The 20,494-nt window shown below is 38.0% G+C and overlaps 1 protein-coding gene across 4 annotated transcripts in view; it reads right to left on the reverse strand.

Annotated features, from left to right (window-relative positions):
* Positions 1-20,494, reverse strand: part of FRMPD4 (FERM and PDZ domain containing 4) — a 407,308-nt gene that overhangs the window by 72,148 nt on the left and 314,666 nt on the right. For all 4 annotated transcript variants that reach the window (XM_021410557.1, XM_021410555.1, XM_021410562.1 and 1 more), the window contains exon 3: positions 1,710-1,870. In XM_021410557.1, the coding sequence (XP_021266232.1) occupies positions 1,710-1,870 (161 nt within the window). The remainder of the gene's footprint in view (positions 1-1,709; positions 1,871-20,494) is intronic.

The following is a 20,494-nucleotide window of genomic DNA, read 5'->3' on the forward strand; positions in this document are numbered from 1 at the left end:
AAGTAGCACTGAAGAACATCATATTCCTCTTTCCTATGAAACGTCACTCACCATGTTTGAAAGTCATTTGCACATCTCTCCTCTGACTTTCCTGTTCTGGGCAAAACAAACCTGTTTCCTTCAATCCTAAAATAGTAAGTTTCCATACCTCCAGCTTTGAGTCTCTTTTCCTTTGCATTCCTACTACTTCGTGAACAGAAGTTTTACATAATCTGTTCAAAAGCACTGGCACTCTCAGTTAGATGCAGATATTAAAGATTAGTGTAACTAGGCAATCAGACATGTGCTTATGTGCTTCTGAATTTTGACACCACTAAAATTCATGTTATGTTTTATAAAATTCACATAATATTTTGCTTCCAGCATGATTACATGCCCGAAAGAGAGTATAACATCACAATTCCAAATCAAAAGTTATATCCTCTAGTCTTTTGCCTTTAAGCTCTGCACTGATGATACATAAAAAAGTAACCAAAAAAATCACCAATATAAAGTCTTAAAAGAAAATGTTTCAGTATCAGAAACAATTCATTTAGCAGTTAAGCTAACCCTGTTTCTCTTCTCTCTTTGGTTTGAAGATTTTACTTCGCTTATATATCCAGCATACATGGATACAAATCCATATACAGGGATGTTGCCTTGAACTCAACTTTCCTTCTATTCACTTAGAATGCAAGGTAACACCTTTTCCAAATCAAACTTTAAAAAAAATTACATTAATAACGCTAACTTGGAAGAAAAGATCTGTCTGCTTCAGTTCAAATATTAGCTACAACATTCACTCCATCTGAAAGCAATACAAATAAAATCAATGCACACACGCGGGTAAATGACATCAGAACTCCATGCAGTCGATTTTGCCTCTCCTCTGCTCTCTATGGGGATTCTGCAGAACATATTGAACAGGAGCAAAGTCAAATCCCTGTCCTTAGCTCCAAGGCAATTTATGTAACAACTGAACTTTTAAGCATAAAGCCTGCTGGTTCAGGAGACTGAACAGTCCCATAAATTCAAAAATACCAAAAGCCTTAATAATTTTCACTGCAGCTAGGAAGTTTTAGATACGTTTTGATCTTGCTTTTTGCCACTTGATTAAACAGAAGAATCCAGTTTAAAAAAAAAGGAAAGAAAAAAAAACAGTAATAATATCCTTTGAAGCTGATGACAGCATGAAAAACATGTAAGTTATAATCACGCAACTCAGTATACTCCCTGAAACACTGATTCAATGGCAATGAGGGTGACATCAAATTAATATGAACATAAAGGGGAGAAGACCTTCTTTTCTGAATGAAGTAGATCAACTTTGTTTCAGGTGAACAATAGTAACAGCTCAGAGCAATAATCTAAAACTGGCTTTTTGTTAACATATTTACATAGGCTTCAAAAAGGAGTCGAAGGAGGAAACTACTCCCTAATACTATCGAACCAAGTAATTTTGATTACTTTTTCTGCTTTAATACTTTAACAGTACTTACATTTGTAACTATATTTCATCTCAGTAGATTACCTTCTCAGTCAGTATAAGTATTTTCACAGAATTATTGTTGACACTCTCAAACAAATGCACTCCTTTTGAAGAAAACAACAGAAGTCAATACAATTTTTTGGGGGTATCACTACAGCTATATTCTCATTTAGCAATCCAGCCAGTTCATGATACTAAGAAGTGCCAAGTTTGCTTTTGGGGTCAGGTGAGGAAAACATACCTGGTGTTACTGAGCGTACAACAACTGGCTTTTCACTACCAGCCACAAAACCAAATCCTAGCACAGGATCCCTCCTCATTTCCACTTTCCGAGGGGCAGGAGGGGTTATTTGGCAGCTCTCTATTCGAGGGTCTTCAAATGTGGCTGATTGTGTCATGTGACTGTGGAAAAAAAAAAGATGAAAAAAGGAAGAAATTATTAAAACATGATTTTGGGATATCTACTTGAGCCAAGTAATTTCTGCTACAATATGAGATGAAAATTTGAAATGTTCTCACTGTGAGAAATAAAAAATCAACTTAATAATTTTTAGTTATATTTTCTTATACATAAAGTAATACTGTTGTTTACAGGTCTGAAATACTAATCAATAGTATCAACCTGTAAAAAGGTCCCTCTTTGACAGTATACATTTAATCATATCCCATATATGAAAGAAAAATAACCCAACAATAAAATCCTTGCCATCTGTGTTTGAATTTTCCATCCTTCATTTGTTGGAAAGGAAAAATAATAGAGTGATCTCCTCATAATGTAAAACATACCAATTAGATTCTGTCAGCCTTTTGCAAGAGGAGACGACAGGCAATTTAAATTTGGTTTTCTAAGATGTTAAGCAAGATTCAGAGCTGAGCCCTTTCAGATTTCCTAAAGCACAGGTAACAGCTCCGTATTTCCTTCCTGAGAAAACTCTCCAGTGTCACTCTAAATTGTTCTGGGGGGAATAGGAGGGGGGAAGATATTAAGAAAATCTCTTTATCAGCAATTACTAAAATACCTTAATTTCAGCTTAAGTGTTATAACAAAGTTTACTTGTTGTGTATAGAAGAAAAAATTCTCATGGCTGGAGGGAAAGATTTTGATTTTTCTAGAAGATAGAAAAGGAAGAAAGCAATCCAATACAACATATCCATGAAAGATGTCATGGTTTAAAAGCATAGAGACTTATAAATTAACATTAATGAACACTGAAGTGTGGCCATCACATGCAGACTGAACTGTTCATTGCTTTGCACAGGACTATACTTCATGTTTCGCATCCAATCATGGCTACCAACTCCCAGCACTAATACCACTGACAACCAAGCCACTCATCTCATACCCTTCAAAATGCCATTAATTGAGCTTGTACATCAGGACACCTAGGAAGACACTCACACTTCTTCATAAACCCCTGCTGGCAGTCTTGCCTCAAGAAGTCTGACAAACTGGCACTGCTGAAGACAAGGCAACACCTGATCAGCTTATCATGAAGACAGATTATGTCTTATGTCATCAGATTCTCACTGGCTTTGATAGAGCTCAAATATTTGTTTAAAACTGCATGGCCAAGACGTAACTCTTCTTTATATTCAAGAGACTATAAGTCTGCATGTGCAGGACTAACTCCAGCTCCTGGGGAGTTAACACAATAGAAAAAGGAAGGAAAGTCCTGACCTCAACTGCAAGGAAGGAACAAAGTCCTGCTCTGAGAAAGGTCACAGCCATGTGCCCAATCTAACTAAGCTGTGATGGACATCAGAGAGGCAGATATCTGTTCATCATTTTGAAAGCTGGCCAAATAAATAAATACAAATATGAAAATTTTCTATATCTGACAATCTTACACATAAAATATTAAAAAATGAAAATTAGGAAATGTTCCATGCAACCATAATCACTGCTCTCATCTCCTTTCTCTTTACCGTCTTCAAAAACAATTCCCCGAAGAACTCCAGAGATGTAATTCATAAGGAGAAAGATGCCATAGATCTGTTTTCAGCACTAGTGGCATGCAAAAAGTTCTCTGATCTATCCCTATCGCATACACATTGTGCATGACATCAATTTCCATTCCTTCTGTGCTCTTTTTATTACTGATACACAAAACAGCAGAAAAATCCCTGTAAGCTCTCAGTGGGAGATTTTTCCCATTACTGGATTTTTCTAGGGCTTTTCTTCAAAGAAACTCTCTATCCCTATCACTAGATTCAGTCTGCCTAAAAGTAAAATGCTGCTTTTTAATACATATGATCAGAGGTAGCAGAAGGCTATGTCCTTACAAAAGCAGGAGAGAGAATATCTCTGTGCTGTCCTAGCATCTGCTAGGTGAAGTCAGAAAAGAATATATATTTTTGCTATGTATAAAATCATATCTCAAGACTTCATTCTCCTCTCCCTTCTGCTCTTCCATTTTTCATCAGTAAATTCTAGGTCTATTTCTATCACTTTCACTCAAAAGAAGTTAGAATGTCTAGAGTGTTTTATGCAGACCCTCTATGAAATTATCTTCAGATCCATCAGCCACCCTCCTCCCCATCAATTCCTATCATAATTAGGGCTCCCAGATAGCCAAACATTTGGTCTCTGAGATGGGACACTTTCTGAGCTGTCACTGGTATTTCAAAAACTATCAATTTAAAGTTGTGAACTTTGCTTTGGTAAGGAACACAAGGTTCTGCATTCGTCACCTCCTCTAGGTGACAGCCTTACCAAACTTCCCTGAAAGCTAAAACGCTCTATTTAATCACTTCTTCCTAATAGCTGTTTCCATTTTTGTAATTGGGGCACTACGAGCTGACATTGTTTCCAAAGAAGAAATTCAGTATTTACAAGCAAGTTGAAAATACTGCTTAAGCCTTTGAGAACTACTTTCCTGCCATTTTACATCCTCTCTCTTCAAGCACTTTGGTCTGAAAACTAAGCTGGTAGAGAGAAAAAACTCAAGAGCTACATCTCAGAAAATAAATTCCAGGATCAGACATAAGATTTGCTCAAAGAGAGCTCTGCTAGTGGATGCCTTGCTCCAGCCACCGCATCATCTCATACTGCGATTCTGCAGCACCCGTAGCAGTGCAGTATCACTTATTCTAAGCCTAAGCAAGAGGATCAGCAAAGAGCAGTCCATCAGAATGCTGAGTGACGCAGCAGGCTTTATTGATTTTAAAGGTTATCCACCTTCAAACACATCAACGAAAAAGGCTCTGCATCTCGTGCTTCCACAGCTCGGCGCATCAGGTATTCTTGTATCACTCAGTACCTTGGAAGTGTATTTCAAGAGAGCAGTAAGATACATGAATATGATCCCAGATGAGATGAGTACTCAAAGCTTTGTGTGATAATGGGCTGACAAACCCAACTCTTCCTGTGGATAGCTCATTATTCAGATGCCAGTTGTAGTGCCACAGATAAAGACTTATTTGAATGTTGCATTAATTTGAGGTATTTGATCTCCATCTCAGCTATGGAAAATACTGACTTCTGATGTAAGAATTAATATGCTAAGAGTTTCAAACCAGAATCCTGTGAACTCAAAACCAGCACCTTGGGGAACCTCAGACTGAGCATCACTTAAGCAGTGAAAGATCTTACAATAACTCCAACAATGCAAGGTTCCCATTTGTTTCAAGCATAGCAGAAATACATTTAAATGGTACTGTGCCTAGATTATACTTCAATATGCTTTTTTTTTTTTTTTTTTTTTTTTTTTAAGGAGAAATGGAAGAAAAGGAAAGAGGCTCAGATTTTAAGTAGGAACTTTTCTTTTTACATACACAAACACAAGCTGCCCTTAGGTCACCTTTTCATAAGAGATACTTATTTCCCACGATTCTCAATAACTTTACAAAAAGCTCTCTTCTCTGACATACTCTTATTGTGAACAGTAAGAGACAGCTGCCAGCATTAAAGAGAGTAATTCTTAGACAATTTCTTGAACAGAAATTTTCTATCTTCCAAGATAAACTACCAGCTATGGAAAATCATAGAAAAAGTTTAATTCCAAGTACTTGCACTGAAAATCTCTCCGCAGCAACTATTCTACTCAAAAAAGAGAGTAGTGGAAAATGAAAGAGAAGGCATCTGTGTGCGCATGTACCTACACACAGAAAAGATTGCAGGCATTACACTGTTGAATAAAATTGGTGTGCATACTCAGCCCCAAATGGATGTCCAGTGAAAGAGGAAGAAATCAGCAAAGAAGAATTTCCCAGAGAATACTGACCAGCTGGGACAAGGCAGCCAGCAACTACAAACACAAATCAGCTGCACAGAACATTATGCGGAGCCCAGTGTAATAAGTGCATATCTGAATTCACGCTCAGCAAAATCTGAGGTATGGTTTAAGGCTGGCACTTTGCATCTTTGGATCATTAGCTTCATAATGGCTAACTTGTTAATGCTTTCTTTGGAAACTTTGTCAGTATTTTCCTCATTCAAATCACACACGATGAGTAACCTAAGGAATATCTAAACAAAGACTACAGTTAAAATGAGAGTTTGATTTTAATAATGCGCATTAGTAATTAAAAGCTAAGTATCTTAGCAAAATGTTTTTCCACTTTTCAATTTTCTTGTGTCATTCCCTGACACTTGGGGACTAAGCGAGCTAATTCCAAGAGGTTTGTACATGGCAGCGAGGAAAAGATTGTCCTCAGCAGGCTGACATTTGTTATGCAGGAGTTTGCTTCAGGGTCTAACTACGCTATGAATCTTAAAACTACAGCAAGAAGCCAGTGACTCTGATTATGAGATTACTTTGGAAATATGTAAAAAAAAAGACACCTGAACTACTTTAGCTCCATTCTGCAGTGACATCCAAAAAAGAGCATAAAAGGTGTTACCTCAAGGCGAGTTAAATATAGCTTCACAAACACTGTCTTAACCATAATCAAATAATTCCATCTTATCATTCCAGCTTGGAGACAAGCTGCATTTTGGTGGTTTACTTTGTATTTTGGTATTACAGTTAGCATTGATAACTTCAGAGCCTAACACCAATTCTCTGTTTGATGGTTTTAATCCTTAGCTGTGAAATTTCTCTGCTATACCGGTTGATGTAACTACAAAATAGACTCTCATTTGACTTTGATGCAGGGCAGCTTTAATCCTGGTCAATGATGGAGAAAAATCTGTGGAAATGTCAAACCACTCGTGGGCTGATGAGTGGAATTTGGCTTGGAGGATGGAGATAAGAAGTTCTTAACGTAGGTTCAGTTCAGAAATAGCAAAAACACTTCAAATTGTTGAGTACTGTTAAAAGTCTGTCTCATCAACTAGAAGGAGGTGGAAGATCTGTTTTGCTGAATGCAGTTGTGATTTTCACAGACTATCAATATTAGACACAAAGCAAACGTTCAGGTGCAACTGTCCACCTGAACCCCTGACCTCACCAAATTGCCCACCCTGCCCTGAAACTACATCTTGGTTCCTACCCTATTCAGAGACTTGAGTTGTTTGCTTAAATCTCCTTTGTAACTGGGAGTGATAGAAGTTATTTCAGCAAGAAAATAAGGAAGGTTTGACTCTCACTCAGTCATCAGTCTTCAGGAATCAGCAGTAAGTAAAATGGCTCAAGTCTTGAGACAATATTATGGAAATTGATAACAGCAGAAGACTATTTTATCATTTTTCTCATGATCTGGAAAAGCTATCAAAGCAAACTGCTGTAGGTGAGAATTTATCAAATATACAGACTCTGCAGAAAATGATGAATTGATCTTCACTGTTTTATCTTAACTAGAAGCTAAATATGAAAAACAATCTTTTCTTTCCTGTTTCCTCAAGTTCCTGACTCCTCTCACTATACCTCAAGTTAATTTATTTTCTCCAGGAAATCCCACAAAATTATTAAGAAGTAGGATGTGTCAAAATCATGCATCAACTTTATCTGTCTTCTACTCAGAAATGACATTTTTAGAAAAGAAATGCTGAAATAGTTATTGTATTGTTAAGTAAAATTGCTGCTTCTACAGAGAATCTGATGTCTTGGGAAACTCTTGCTCCATTTTGCAGCAAACAAGATAGTCACTCACAGCTCAAAAGTTCTTTTTAGTCAAATTCAACATACAAAAGTTTCATTTTCAGCTGTTCAGAAAGGAGTTAACTTTTGACACATCAGTGAAACAACTCTACATCCCTCACTAGTTTTCTGCAGGTGTGTATGTTGAGAAGTCAATATCACAGGCACACAATATAACTGGGAAGATTTATCAAATTTATTTTTTCTTTTTAGGACTGTTTTTCTGCCCTGGTGTCAATTCTATTTTTTCATAAGCTTCTTCAGCAGTTAAATCCTCTAAAGTCAGGTCATTTTATAGCACCCTAGAAAATGTTGGCACATGCCATCTGGTTGAACATATGGTAAAAATGTAATTAGAAAGAAAAAGGTTTGCTGGTTTCAGAAGAAGTTGGTGACAGCTTTTTGATAAAATTGGATACAGGGAAATCTGACACATAAAAAAATTCAAAATCCACTTCTTCCTCTATTGCTGGGCAAGATGTGCAATCTAAAGCAAGACAACGTGAAGCAAAATCACAGTGAATAAAAGTGACATGAATACAAATGTAGAAGGGTAAAAAGATTTATGCTCAGCTTCAGGCAAGCACTGTGAGAAATACAGAAAGCATATTTTACAGAGACAATTAGCACTTCATATTACAGGATATTACATGTAAAACGTGAGTTCTTTTGTTGCATATATTCTATGCTATGTATCAGGAAAAAAACAAAATGCTGTACATGAATCCCACAAAAACATGGAAATAAGCCATAAGCCCAACTGCAGACTAGCAGTTGCTGGTTTTCAGTTTTGTATCTATCATCAAGAGGTTCAGTCTGACATTTTTTCTCCCAAGATGGCCACAAGCATTTCTATAGCTCTATTCGCTGTTAGCTCTGAGTTTTCTGCCTGTTGGAGTGGGACAGGGCTTTTAAGGCACCAGTCAAATAGAAGAAATCACACAGAAACATCTCAGTGCAAACTGGCTTTGGCCAAGGCCACAAAGGATGGTAAGGAAAGGTATGAAGGGACTGTGCAGAGAGCAGTTAGGAATATCACAAGATGAGGTATAGAACAACAAAAAAAAGGATGCGGAAAAATAAGTGGAAAAATAAGGTTCTCAGCATTTAATTACATTAGAAAAAATTCTCAAACAATCTTTCACAAAAGAAGAAAATACAAGCAACACTGGCCATGTGAATGCTGGAATTGCTTTATCTGTAGGCAAAGCATGATGCCAACCTCTGCTTTCCTTACTGCTTTCTTTCACAGTCAAAAAAAGCTCACAAATTATTCATACATACTAGACTGAGCGGTCAAAACTATGGCCAAAGAGCAAACTGCATCCCACAAGCAACTCCAAACAAGTCCCTTACTGAGGCTATGTGGGCACAGGGTAATCCCACTGTGGGAGGGAACGAGGCCATCCAAATGGCCAGGGTGAGCATCAGTTGGATATGCCTCAAATGCACCACAAATTCAGCATCATCTGTTCCCAGAATAGAGGTTTAGAACCGCAATACATCACTGACACTGCCCTCCTGGAAGGAGCCTTTCGGCAATGTGGCTGTCTTGTAGGCTGCACCTGCTCATGGTGTAGCTCAGGGAGGCAGGAGGCTTGTTCACATGTCTGTCCCTGGTCTCTCAAGAAGGCAACCACGTTTTTGTTAGGAATCAGAATTGCTGGCACTCCTCCAAAGAATCAGCTTCTCACATTACAGGGGTAGGACCAGAAATACGCTTTATTTTTTTCCACAAAAAGCGTTTTTTTTTTTATGAGAGTGGAATGACCCCATTTAGAACCATAAACTATATTGAGACCTTTAAAGATGAACTGAAATGTAGCTTTTCATTATCTTCCACACATGCATCAATAAACCCTGCTACAACTAAAGGCATAGCAAGGGGAAAAGAAGATTTACTGAACTGCAAATACACAATAAATTAATTTGGACTGAAAGCGTCCCCTGGAAAATAGAGTGAACAATTCCTATCTGTCCTGCTTTCGGCAGGTTTCATTCTAAGTAGATCAGCAGTAATCTGTGGGCTCTCGCCTTGTTGAGTTCTGCAGCAAGCCAGCAAGAAGCACAGACCTACGCCAAATGCTGCAGGGAAAGGAACTGCGATCTCCAGCTCAACATGAACAATTTGTCTATCTGAAATGTTAAAAAAAAGAAAGGGGAAGGAGAAACACCCTGAAAATAGCTTTTCATGTGTTGATTAAATTAGGAAAGCTCCCGACTAAAAGAAAACTGGTCTTCTGAACTGCTGAGGAAATTAAACTTGCTCTGATGTGCATGTCAGTCCCTATAAACACTAAGCGAGAGTACACAGGTAACATGGTAAAATGACAGAACCTAGATTTTGATGCGTCTGTAGTAATCCTCAGTACAGCTGGGCTTAGCATGAACAAGCAACTGTAACACCAAAGACTGCTTCAACACCCTTGTACCCACCTAATTCCTGTTGGCCTACAGCCTGGGGAAGAGTGTAGGGAGGGAAAACAATGAAAAAGGATGGCAGTGTGGGAATAGTTAATAATCCACACCACTGAACTCCTATAAGCAAATTAAAAAGAGGAAAAGTACTCATTAATTTACTAGTCAGCTATTTACACATGAAAAAAAAATTGGAAGGAGAAAGTATGCAATGTTTCTCTAACCCAACTCCATCCTCCAGAAGACCTTGCAAGGAGATTATCTTTTAAGACATTGACAGCTTCAAGTACTTCTGACAAAATGGAGCAGAAAAGGCCTGAGCCAAGTGAGTCAGCAGAAAGTGACCATCAAAAATTTTTATCAGTCATTGTTTGCAGCTATGGCAGTATCACAAGGAGTGAAGTGAGCCGCAACTCAGCACAGTTACAAGGATATTCAGATAAGCAGATGCAACAGAAATAAAACCAAAATTCCTTCAGCAACTGAACAGATGAGCAGGTCACAGAAAGAGCTCCGGATATTCTACTGATTTTCTTTCTCTTACAATATACATGGTAAGGCTCCTGAGCCAAAGCCAACCCTTTAGATGGTATCACAAACTGATCATTTAATCTACTGCATCTCTAGCAAAATATATCTTTTCTCAGGTGAGCTCTAAACATCAGCTGCAACCACCTGCCCGATGAAAGTAGCAACACAGAATCCAAGTTAGCAGTATCTGTAGATTGCAGGTGGGTACTCAGTGCTACAGTTGCTTAGTTTATCCACAGTTCTATATTTAAAGACTCAGGGATGTAAACTATGTATTATATCAGGATGAGTACCATGGGTACCGTACTCCGCACTTGCAAACAAGTTGAAGGCCTGTCTTCAGCAAAGAGCAGCAGAACAGCCCAGTTAGAATAGTGAGCATCTTTCAGGCGCACACAGAGAAGCAGTCTGCAGATCAGCACAAAAAGCTGTGTCCAGTTTCACATGCAGGATATGAAACCACTTCCCAGGAGAGCCAAGCACAGAGTATCTCAGAAAGTTACTGTGAAGAAGTCCAACTACTGCACTGAAGCAAAGAGTGCAAGAAAGTCTTTCATTCTTGGCCAATCAAAAAGAAGTGAAAAGATTCTACCAGCAACCAAGGTGTGCAAAATGACCGTAAAAGAATTTAATAATAAATCCTGAAAGCCCCAAACCAAATCTTCATTTCTGTAACTAAGTCTTCATAGCGAGTCCTCAAAACAAATCTAATTCACTAACAACTCCAGAGAAGGTCTCCAGGACTGAGGGGGAAAATAAAGTGATCTCCTCCATCCCCCTTTCTTTTAACAACATACAAATAGAGAGGATTACTCTTCTTGACTGGTAATTTGGTAGTACGCCATTGCAACTCCTCGGTAAATCCAAATGAGAAAGAGAACTTAATTGAAATAATCTAGAATGACAGATTGCAATAATGGGAGGTGAGGTTGCCAGATAAAGCTGTCATGTGAAAATTAAACTCGGGATATAGAAAGAAGGAAAAGACAGGTGCCTTTGATCTTTCTTCTTCTGATAAGTTATTTCATACACCTGAGCAGAACATGGATGAACAATTTTTCTGGGCCTTCTTTTTCATTTCAAAGTAAGTTGCTAATCTGTCTAAATGAAAGCGCTCCTAGTAGCCACAGGATATTTTATACACCTTAAAATTAGGGGTGCTGATGATCATATTGCAATTTCATTACATTCAAGGAGCTTTTGCTGCATGCTCTATTTACCCATGTACAAAAACAAGTCACAACTACTAATTCATTAAATTTGACAATGTGTATATAAACATTATTAAAGATAGTACGCACACTTAACATCAGCCTCCTGATGCACCTGACGTACAAGAAATATTGCCTCCTTGCATTCATAACTACTAGCAAGCTCATTACAGCCTTCCAATATTTAAAGGAAGATTATAAACAGAAGGGAAATCAACTTTTCACACAAGTAGACAGTGATAGGACAAGGGAGAATGGTTTTAAACTAAAGGAGGGAAGAATTAGATTAGATGTCAGGCTGCCCAGAGAGGCTGTGGATGCCCTGTCGTTGGGGGTGTTTAAGGTCAGGTTGGATGGGGTCCTGGGCAACCAGATCTAGCTAGCACTTGATCTAGCAATTAGTAACCCTGCCTGTGGCAGGGGGGTTGGAACATGATGATCCTTGTGGATCCTATGATTTAAGCTTCTTCAGAAAGGCAAGGAGCTAAAAAGCAAAATTAGGTATTTCAGAACAGACCCCTTGGGACAGGTGGGCTGAACTGGGTTGACACCTTCTTATTCAGAAGAAGCTTGTTCAGACTGAAACCCTCTTTTTACAGCTAAGAAAAAGGTCAAACAGAATTGTCATTTACTGTAACGCTGAAAAACAAATTAAAAGGAAATGATAATAGAAGTTGCAGTTATGCTGGTCAGCATATCAAATCTTCCTGTTAATCTCAAGAAGTCCCAGTTCATTGTAAGTAGAAAGAAATTAGACACTGGATATTGAAAACTCTAAATAAGACAAGTAAATGAAAAGTGCCAGAATGGGACTTGAAGTGTTGTGGAATGAAGGTCCATGAATATTTTGGTGAAACATTCTGATTTCAAAGTGTAAGAAAGTGAAAGAAGATGCTACTTTAAGGACTGTAAAAAAAGAGCGTCTATCCAGGCATCCATGCTGGGATAAAGGCTGGGATACCTTCTTACCAGGAAAGTCTTATAAATGGGTGGCTGAATTATTACAACAGAGTAACGAATGATGACCAAAAATCTCACATACTAAATAAAAATTTATTAAACTAGGTATTAAGCTAGCCAACGTCTAATCTGACTGTAATAGTATTAATATTATGCCTAATATATACAAGATAATTGATACATTTAATATAAATATTTATTATGTCATCTGTCATTACAGGCAAACTTTATGTTCACTTCATCAGTTTCTAACAAAAAACTACAATTTTAGGTGAAGTGCCTGTGAAGTTTAATAATCTGGGATGAAGCTCTCTTCCCACAGAGAAAAACAAATCTTTACTGCTTCTAAAAGAAAACTATAAATGAATAGGCACTATGAATTGTATAACTCTTGTCTACACAGCAATACACACAGAGCAGTGGCATCAGCAGAGAAAAATGGTAAATACAAACAAGAAAGGTATTTTGAGACATATTCTCTTCTACTACTGCATGTTACTCTATGACTACTCTTATATTACCACAAACAGCTGTTTTTTAAATGTTTATGAAAAAACTAAAATTTTGAGAAAAATTTCTTCTGCAATATGTGCAGCAAATATTGCTTCATGATTTTCTCTTTTCCTATTGCAATCAATAAAGTGGAAAGTTTTACAAGATTTCTAAATAGACATTTAAATTTGATGATGCAGAAATATGAAGATTTTCATACAGCATTTTTGCATTTTAAAAAGAGAACATAAAACTCAAGTTTAATTATCATCGCATTATAATTGGCACAATCTTACAAAAAATGCAGTCTTTACACATGTAATAAACCCTTAACAAAGACTGTAAGACAGTTAAGTGGTATAAATGCACTTAATGTCAGGACTTTCCACAATTAATTCTACTGATAGACAATTAACTCCTACAGGCTTCACCTTTAAACTCTGATCAACATCTTTAAGTAATTTATAAAAACAATATGTCATTCCATTCTGCACGGTCTTGAAAAGGCACTTGTCCCTTTCATCCCAGCTGAGGGCATTAAGAAGAGTTACAGTCAAATCCAGCCCCATCAGGTCTGACAGGAGCATAAAAGCAGAGCGCAGCCACCATTGCTACGACTGACACCTGCAGCAGCCCCAGTGACCAACCCCTCCTGTACATCGGTGAGAATTTATCAAAAATCCTATCAACCTATCAACTTTACATTTTCTAGTTAATTATGAACTCCAACAATCTTTGCTTTGCAGTTCTGAACCATTCTACAGATTACTCGCTTTTTAATGAAATAACAAACATATTACTCTGCTTTGGAATCTAAAAGCCTCTCCAAAATCCAATCCCATGAAAAATTTAATTAAAGGCCTTTAAAGTAACAGAACTGACAGTGTACAAAAAGTGTTTTAGAATATTTAATTTTCAAAGACTAACAACATTTGTAACACTAAATACAGTGCTGAAACCAAGAGTTTAGAGAATCGGACTTCAGGATAAACAAGTAGGATTAAAACAAACATTGATCACTGGTACTTCACATATTTTCAATTTACTATAATACAAGATGAAACTTGGAATCTCTTATTGTACTTATGCCAGTCAGATTAGGCAGAACTTAGAGTACCTTTAAGTTTGGATAAAATAGGCCAACTTTAAGAAAGTTCTGAACTATGTTCATTTCTTATTTGAGCCATCTGCAGTGAATATGAACAGGATGAGCTTGTAGGTGTTGGTCACCTTCAGACTCAAGCTGTTCTGTGCTCAGGGTTAAAGAGAAAGAAAGTTGTTCTGTACCCACACTCAGCAAGCGTTGCATTTTTTTGTTTGTTTGTTTGTTAGAAAAAAAAACAGAACAGAAAATAACAGTGCTGAAATTCACACTTGTGTAAACATCATCAGTGACATGATCTAACTACACAGCATGAGCTAAATTTAGGTCAGTAGTGGCCACCCCCTTAAAGCTTCAGTCATTATCATCAGGATACATCAGTATCATAAGAAACATTCCTGTGAAAAGTCCTCAATTCACTATGCCTCAATTAAGAAGGGTATTCTACAGTAACGTTCTATAGATATATTGTACCTCTTGGCCCAAAGCATTTTAATATTCCCATAGCATCACTGAACTGCCATAATTTAAAACATGGGTCAGAAGTTAAATTGCATGGTATATCATGAAAAAAAACAACGAGGGATTCTCTGCACAATTAAATCAGTTAAACCTTCAACTTTTTGCAAAATATACTGAGATCTTATTTTAATATCCACGTGAAGTGTGCTGAACTTTGGTTCAATGTAAGGAGCATCTTCATCAAGGAAGGAAAAGCTGAGCAAACCTGCTTGCTGCTGCAGGGGATCAGAGGCCTACATTTTCCTTTTACATGGCATATAAACTAATATCAGAGCACACTAACACACTTCATCTGAAATGAGTTGGGCTCTTGGTATTTCCAAGCAGCTGTTTATATCACACTGCCAGAAGAGCTTCTCTAGGCCTGCAGGATCTGGTGGAGCCATACATGAATGCCTCCATATCACCAATGCCAAGGCAGAGCTGCCCTGGTCAGGATGTATATTCCATATTTTCCCATATTTCCATAACTTGGCCACCATTCTGAGGCCCTAACACCTTCATGTCAGCCCACTGCACCACTGTTGTGACTCATTTTCTAAGTAGCACTCATTGGCCAACACCTTCCCAGACAAGACTGACTTCACAGTGCTCACCTCTGCCTTCAGCTTTCATAGTTAAAAGCCATGAACTCAGCAACTAGGAGGGGAAGAACTCCTTAGGGACTCAGTTGTATGGAATGATCGTTACTGAAAAAGGAACATGCTGAAAAAGGACAAGGGTACAGAGTAATAACCAACTACCATCTCTTCAAGTAAGTCAAACTGCAATATAGACCCTCAGGTCGGTGCTAAGGAAAGCACACTTTACACACACACACACACCTCTTCAAAATATGTATATATATGTATCCTCATATATATGATCATAATACCTTTACTATCATTTCCAGAAATTATGTAGTTCTTGGTCTGACAAGGCCTACCAAATGAAAGCAGGAAATCACTTTCTGGACCATCTAATAGACGCATTTTCAATAGAAGTCATTAGCCTGTGTGGGAAGCATATATTCCTCAAATGAAAAATACCTCTTCGTATCTTTAGCTATTCAGACAATCAACTTTTATATTTTCAGATCACATGAAGTCTAGTCTATAAATGGAACCAATTCCAATCATTTAATCATATACCATTCTTAGTTAACGTAATATGCAAATCAAATTGTTATTATTCCAGAACTGAAGAACTCAGACTAATTAGATAAGTTTACTCAGCTCTGGCAAGTGTTTTATCTTCGAAAACTATATAATTCTCATTTAGGGGCTGGTGAAGAAAACTACTTTTCACCTGTGGAAGAAAAATTATTCTCCAAGTTCTGTTTTGAAACATTTTGGAAAACTTCAATGTACTTATGCGTTCTCATAATTGGTTCAAAACAACTGGAACTAAAAAAGGCAAAGCTAACTTTGCTACTTTCTAAAATTAATTTAAACATCTGGCAAGAGAAATTAACAAGTGTTCTCCAGCAATGGATAAGCAGTCTACACACTATTTTACCAAAATTTCCTTAAACATCAGCAACAGATTTTGCAAATGTTTTACAATTTCAATCAGACTAATATCCATGGAGTAAGTGACAATATATTCTCTGGTGTGGAAAAATTAAGATCTGCTAAAGTACCAGTGAATCAGGAACACTAAGCCTCGCCATTAGAGTTTTGCTATAGGGGAAATAATAGAACAAAAATCAAAATCTGTATTTTCAAAGGAGTCCCACTGAAGCTTCGACACTCAAATTCTGTAGAGTTATGTAGGTTACTATATTTCTTGCTGTGGGAAGTGTATATTTCTACCTCCTGATTTTATTCAGATTCAAATACAGAAAGCATTTAAAAAAAAACAACAACCATACAAACAAAAAGAAAGAACAGAGAAAAAATTCCAGCTGCAGAACAAATAGAAAATATTCTGCAATATGTCTTTCTACATTTCTTCAATGAAGTTTCTCCTCTTCTGTTCTCCTAAGAGAAAAGGATAGGAAAAACAATCCACTTTTTATAAAAATACCATACATGTTTCTCTTTAAAATATAGGCAGACACCTGGCAACAATTCAGAGTAGTGAGAAGAATCCAATCCTCATAATAATGTGAGGCATAATCTGGACAACAAAAAACACAAACAAATAAACAAAACCTAAGAACCAAACCAGAGGTCAGAAATATAATATTTGAAGAGTGATGGGAGAGAAAAAACAACAACAAGGAATATAAGCAAACAAGTCTGGGGCAACTTCTCACAGTCAAACCATGCAACAGAAGGAGGAGTGGGAAGGAAAGAAGAGTTGGAAGAGATGAAGTAACAGGAGTAGCCACTTATCAGCAAACCCCTCAATTCCTTTTGATTGTATACAGAATGGGAAAAGCATCACTACTGCCAAGACAAAATCCATACTTAAACTTCTGGACTACTGGGAACAGTCTGTGTTATTCCCATGATATTACAGAGTCTCAGTGCAGAGGGAGATTACAAGGAAAACTTTCTAATAAATTCCATCATTTCCATAACCTCCTTTCAGTCTCTTCCCAGAGATTAACTAATGACTTATTCTTCTCCTACCTGAATCACAGAATCACCAAGATTGGAAAAGACCTCCAAGATCACACAGTCCAACCATCCACCTACCACCAAAATTTCCTCACTAAACCATATCCCTCAGTGCAACATCTAAACGGTATTTGAACATCTCCAGGGATGGTGACGGCACCACCTCCCTGGGTAGCCCATTCCAGTGCCTGACCACTTTTTGAAGAAGAAATATTTCCCAATATCCAACCTGAGCCTCCACTGGTGCAACTTGAGGCCATTTCCTCTAGTCCTATTGCTAGTTACATAGGAGAAGAGGCCGGCCATCACCTCGCCACACCCTCCCTTCAGGCAGTTGTAGAGAGCAATAAGGTCTCCCTTGAGTCTCCTCTTCTCCAGACTGAACAATCCCAGCTCCCTCAGCCATTCCTCCTCAGACTTGTGCTCCAGACCCCTCACTAGCTTTGTTGCCCTTCTCTGGACATGCTCCTGGGCTTTGATGTCTTTCTTGTACTGAGGGGCCCAAAACTGAACGCAGTGCTCGAGGTGCAGCCTCATCAGTGCTGAGTACAGAGGGATGATCACTTCCCTGCTCCTGCTGGCAACACTATTTCTTATATAAGCCAGGATGCCACTGGCCTTATTGGCCATCTGGACACATGGCTAGCTTCTGTTTAGCCAAGCATTGACCAATGCCCCCAGGTCCATTTCTTCCACACAGTCTTCCAGCCACTCTGCCTCAAGCCTGTAGTGTTGCCTAGGGTTCTTGTGGCCAAAGTGCAGGACTCGGTGGTTTAAGTGAACATAAGAGTGTTTTCTTACAGCTTAGTGCAAACATCAATCAACATTTAATTCCTTTCTGAGTCCATTGGCAGCCTGACTTATAGCAACACCTGAGTGAAACTCAGCTCAGGCAAAACAAAGGTAGTGTTTGTAAGAAGCAAGAAAACATTTGGAGGCCTTGGCAACTATTATCTCACCATCCATCAAATACTGCTGTCTTCAGCATGTTAAATCAACCTGTATTTCCTGTGCTTCTGGCCAAACTGAAAAGATGCTTCTGTTCAGCTAAAACATAGGTAAGACACTGTATCCAGACTGAAAAACTTATAAATTTATAGGGTTCTAATTAGTCCAGCATACAAAAGCACTGGTACAGCCTCTGGTATCATCCATTCTAATGACCATGAGTCATGGGAAATCTCTGAGTAGCACTTAGATCCTCAGAGGACGAGCCATCACTGCTACAACCCCACACCTGAGTACAAGTCGTCAGATGAAATAAAAAATGAATATGAGCTGAATGCTTTCTGGAAGAACAAAAGCTGTTTCCTTCTGTTAGATTTCTTCCTGGTTGAAACTAAAGGCAATGAGAAGATCAGGCTTTTGTTCCAGTTTTGAACAGCTTTTGTAAAATTGATGCTGCAGTGTAGCTTCTGTATTTGACAGCTGGCCAACAATCATGCACTTCATGTGATATTATGGTCAAATAAATACCTTAGACTGAAACAATGTAGCAGAATTTATTTGGAAAAGTCTGCACCTCCAGATCCTCTACTGGTTCTTTCCTGCCTGGCCTTCCTTTGCCTTTGTATGTGTTTTCCTTTCCGAGCCTTTATTCAAGACTACACTTTCCCATGTAATCCTTACGAGAAATAAAAATTATAATTAGACATGCTGGAAGTATTTAATTTGCTTTCTCAATCATGATTCATTATTTTTTACTGAAAGTTGAGGGGAAGAAGGAAAAGGAGGTTTGGAACAATTAACCCATCCTACCAGTATAAGACTGCTATAATGGCTTGATGAGACCCTTGGAGTTACAAAATATGGAGTGTTTAGGATTCAGAGCAGACAGCTCTCTGCAGTAAAATTAGCTATTCATCTCCATTCTTCTGTATATAAATGAGCAAACAAGTTACAGCCAAAGTGTCTGCCTGCATGGTCTACTTAGTAATTCTAAATGCAGGACTATCCAGTGCACAGACACCCGGAATTAATGTTGAAAATATCCTGGCAGTCAGTTATTACTACTGATACATATTAAATTGGATGACAGAATGTACTATAAAAACTGTGAAACTAAAGAAATAAAACGGCTGGGTTTTGAGCCAGAAACGCTTGTCCTTTTAAAAGATAGAATTCTTCAGTAGGTATGGATGTAGAAATGGCTAATGATTGATCAGAAGAAACTTCAAAGCAGGTGAGCCTACAAATCAAAGAGATATACTGTATAAATCAGAATTTGTTAATAAAGACTATATTGTATAGTTATTGTATTGTAATGATGACATCACGTGGGTTTACCATAAAGTAACAAGAGCAGTACTTACTAAATGTGGTAACTGTCCATTCTTCTTTCAGTATACCTTTATATTCTGGAAATGCCATACTTGAGTTTCCTGTTTACTATCAGTGTTGTTTAAGTACATCTTATGCTTGGATTGGAAAGTGAGAAGGTTTGATGCAGTACGTCATTCTTCCTTATTTTGAGCAAGGCATCGAAAGCTAAGCTTTGGTACAAATAAATGTTCTCGTGCTTGTTTCTATGCCAAAAAAGTGAAATCACAGATAAATGACCCGATCTCGAGAAAGAAAATTACCTTCCATCCCAAATTATTTAAAGTCTTAGAAGAGCACAGAGAAGACTTACTTCATGGTATCCACAAAGGCCATAAACAGAGATCCAACATGCTGCTCTTGTAGTCACTTGTTCCCTACAAACTTTCATGTGTCTCAGTTTTACCACGAACAGAAAGGCTGCATTGCTGTAGTCCCACAGGAAGCATTGAACTCATGCAGATGAGTTCAGAGCAGCATGCCAATGTTTAAAATCAGCTGTTCAGAAGATAACATAATATATAGTTCCTCTGAGGGCAGTCTTAATCAGTTTTCAGGCATAGGTACATCACACATTGCACGCAGAGTCAGTTTGAACTCACAGTGCATAAAACAGTTTCCTTTGAGCCCAAGCAGTGAATCTGACATAGCATATATTTGATGCTATTTGATTAGTAGTAAACTCTTTGATTCCTTTCAGCACAGACTGAGATCCTGCACTGGAAAGTAAGGGCCTCACATTGTGGGGACACATATCCACGGAGAAGAAGCTAGAAGACAGCTTCTAACTCATCTGTTTCTTCTATTGAAGAAGAAGCCAGTGGCAACCACAGAAGTACACTTCACTACACATGCCTGCCCCTTGAACAGGCACATAGGAAACCAGACCCAGGTTCAACAGCACC

The sequence above is a fragment of the Numida meleagris genome, chromosome 1 (genome assembly GCF_002078875.1).
Source record: "Numida meleagris isolate 19003 breed g44 Domestic line chromosome 1, NumMel1.0, whole genome shotgun sequence".
Classification (NCBI taxonomy): domain Eukaryota; kingdom Metazoa; phylum Chordata; class Aves; order Galliformes; family Numididae; genus Numida; species Numida meleagris.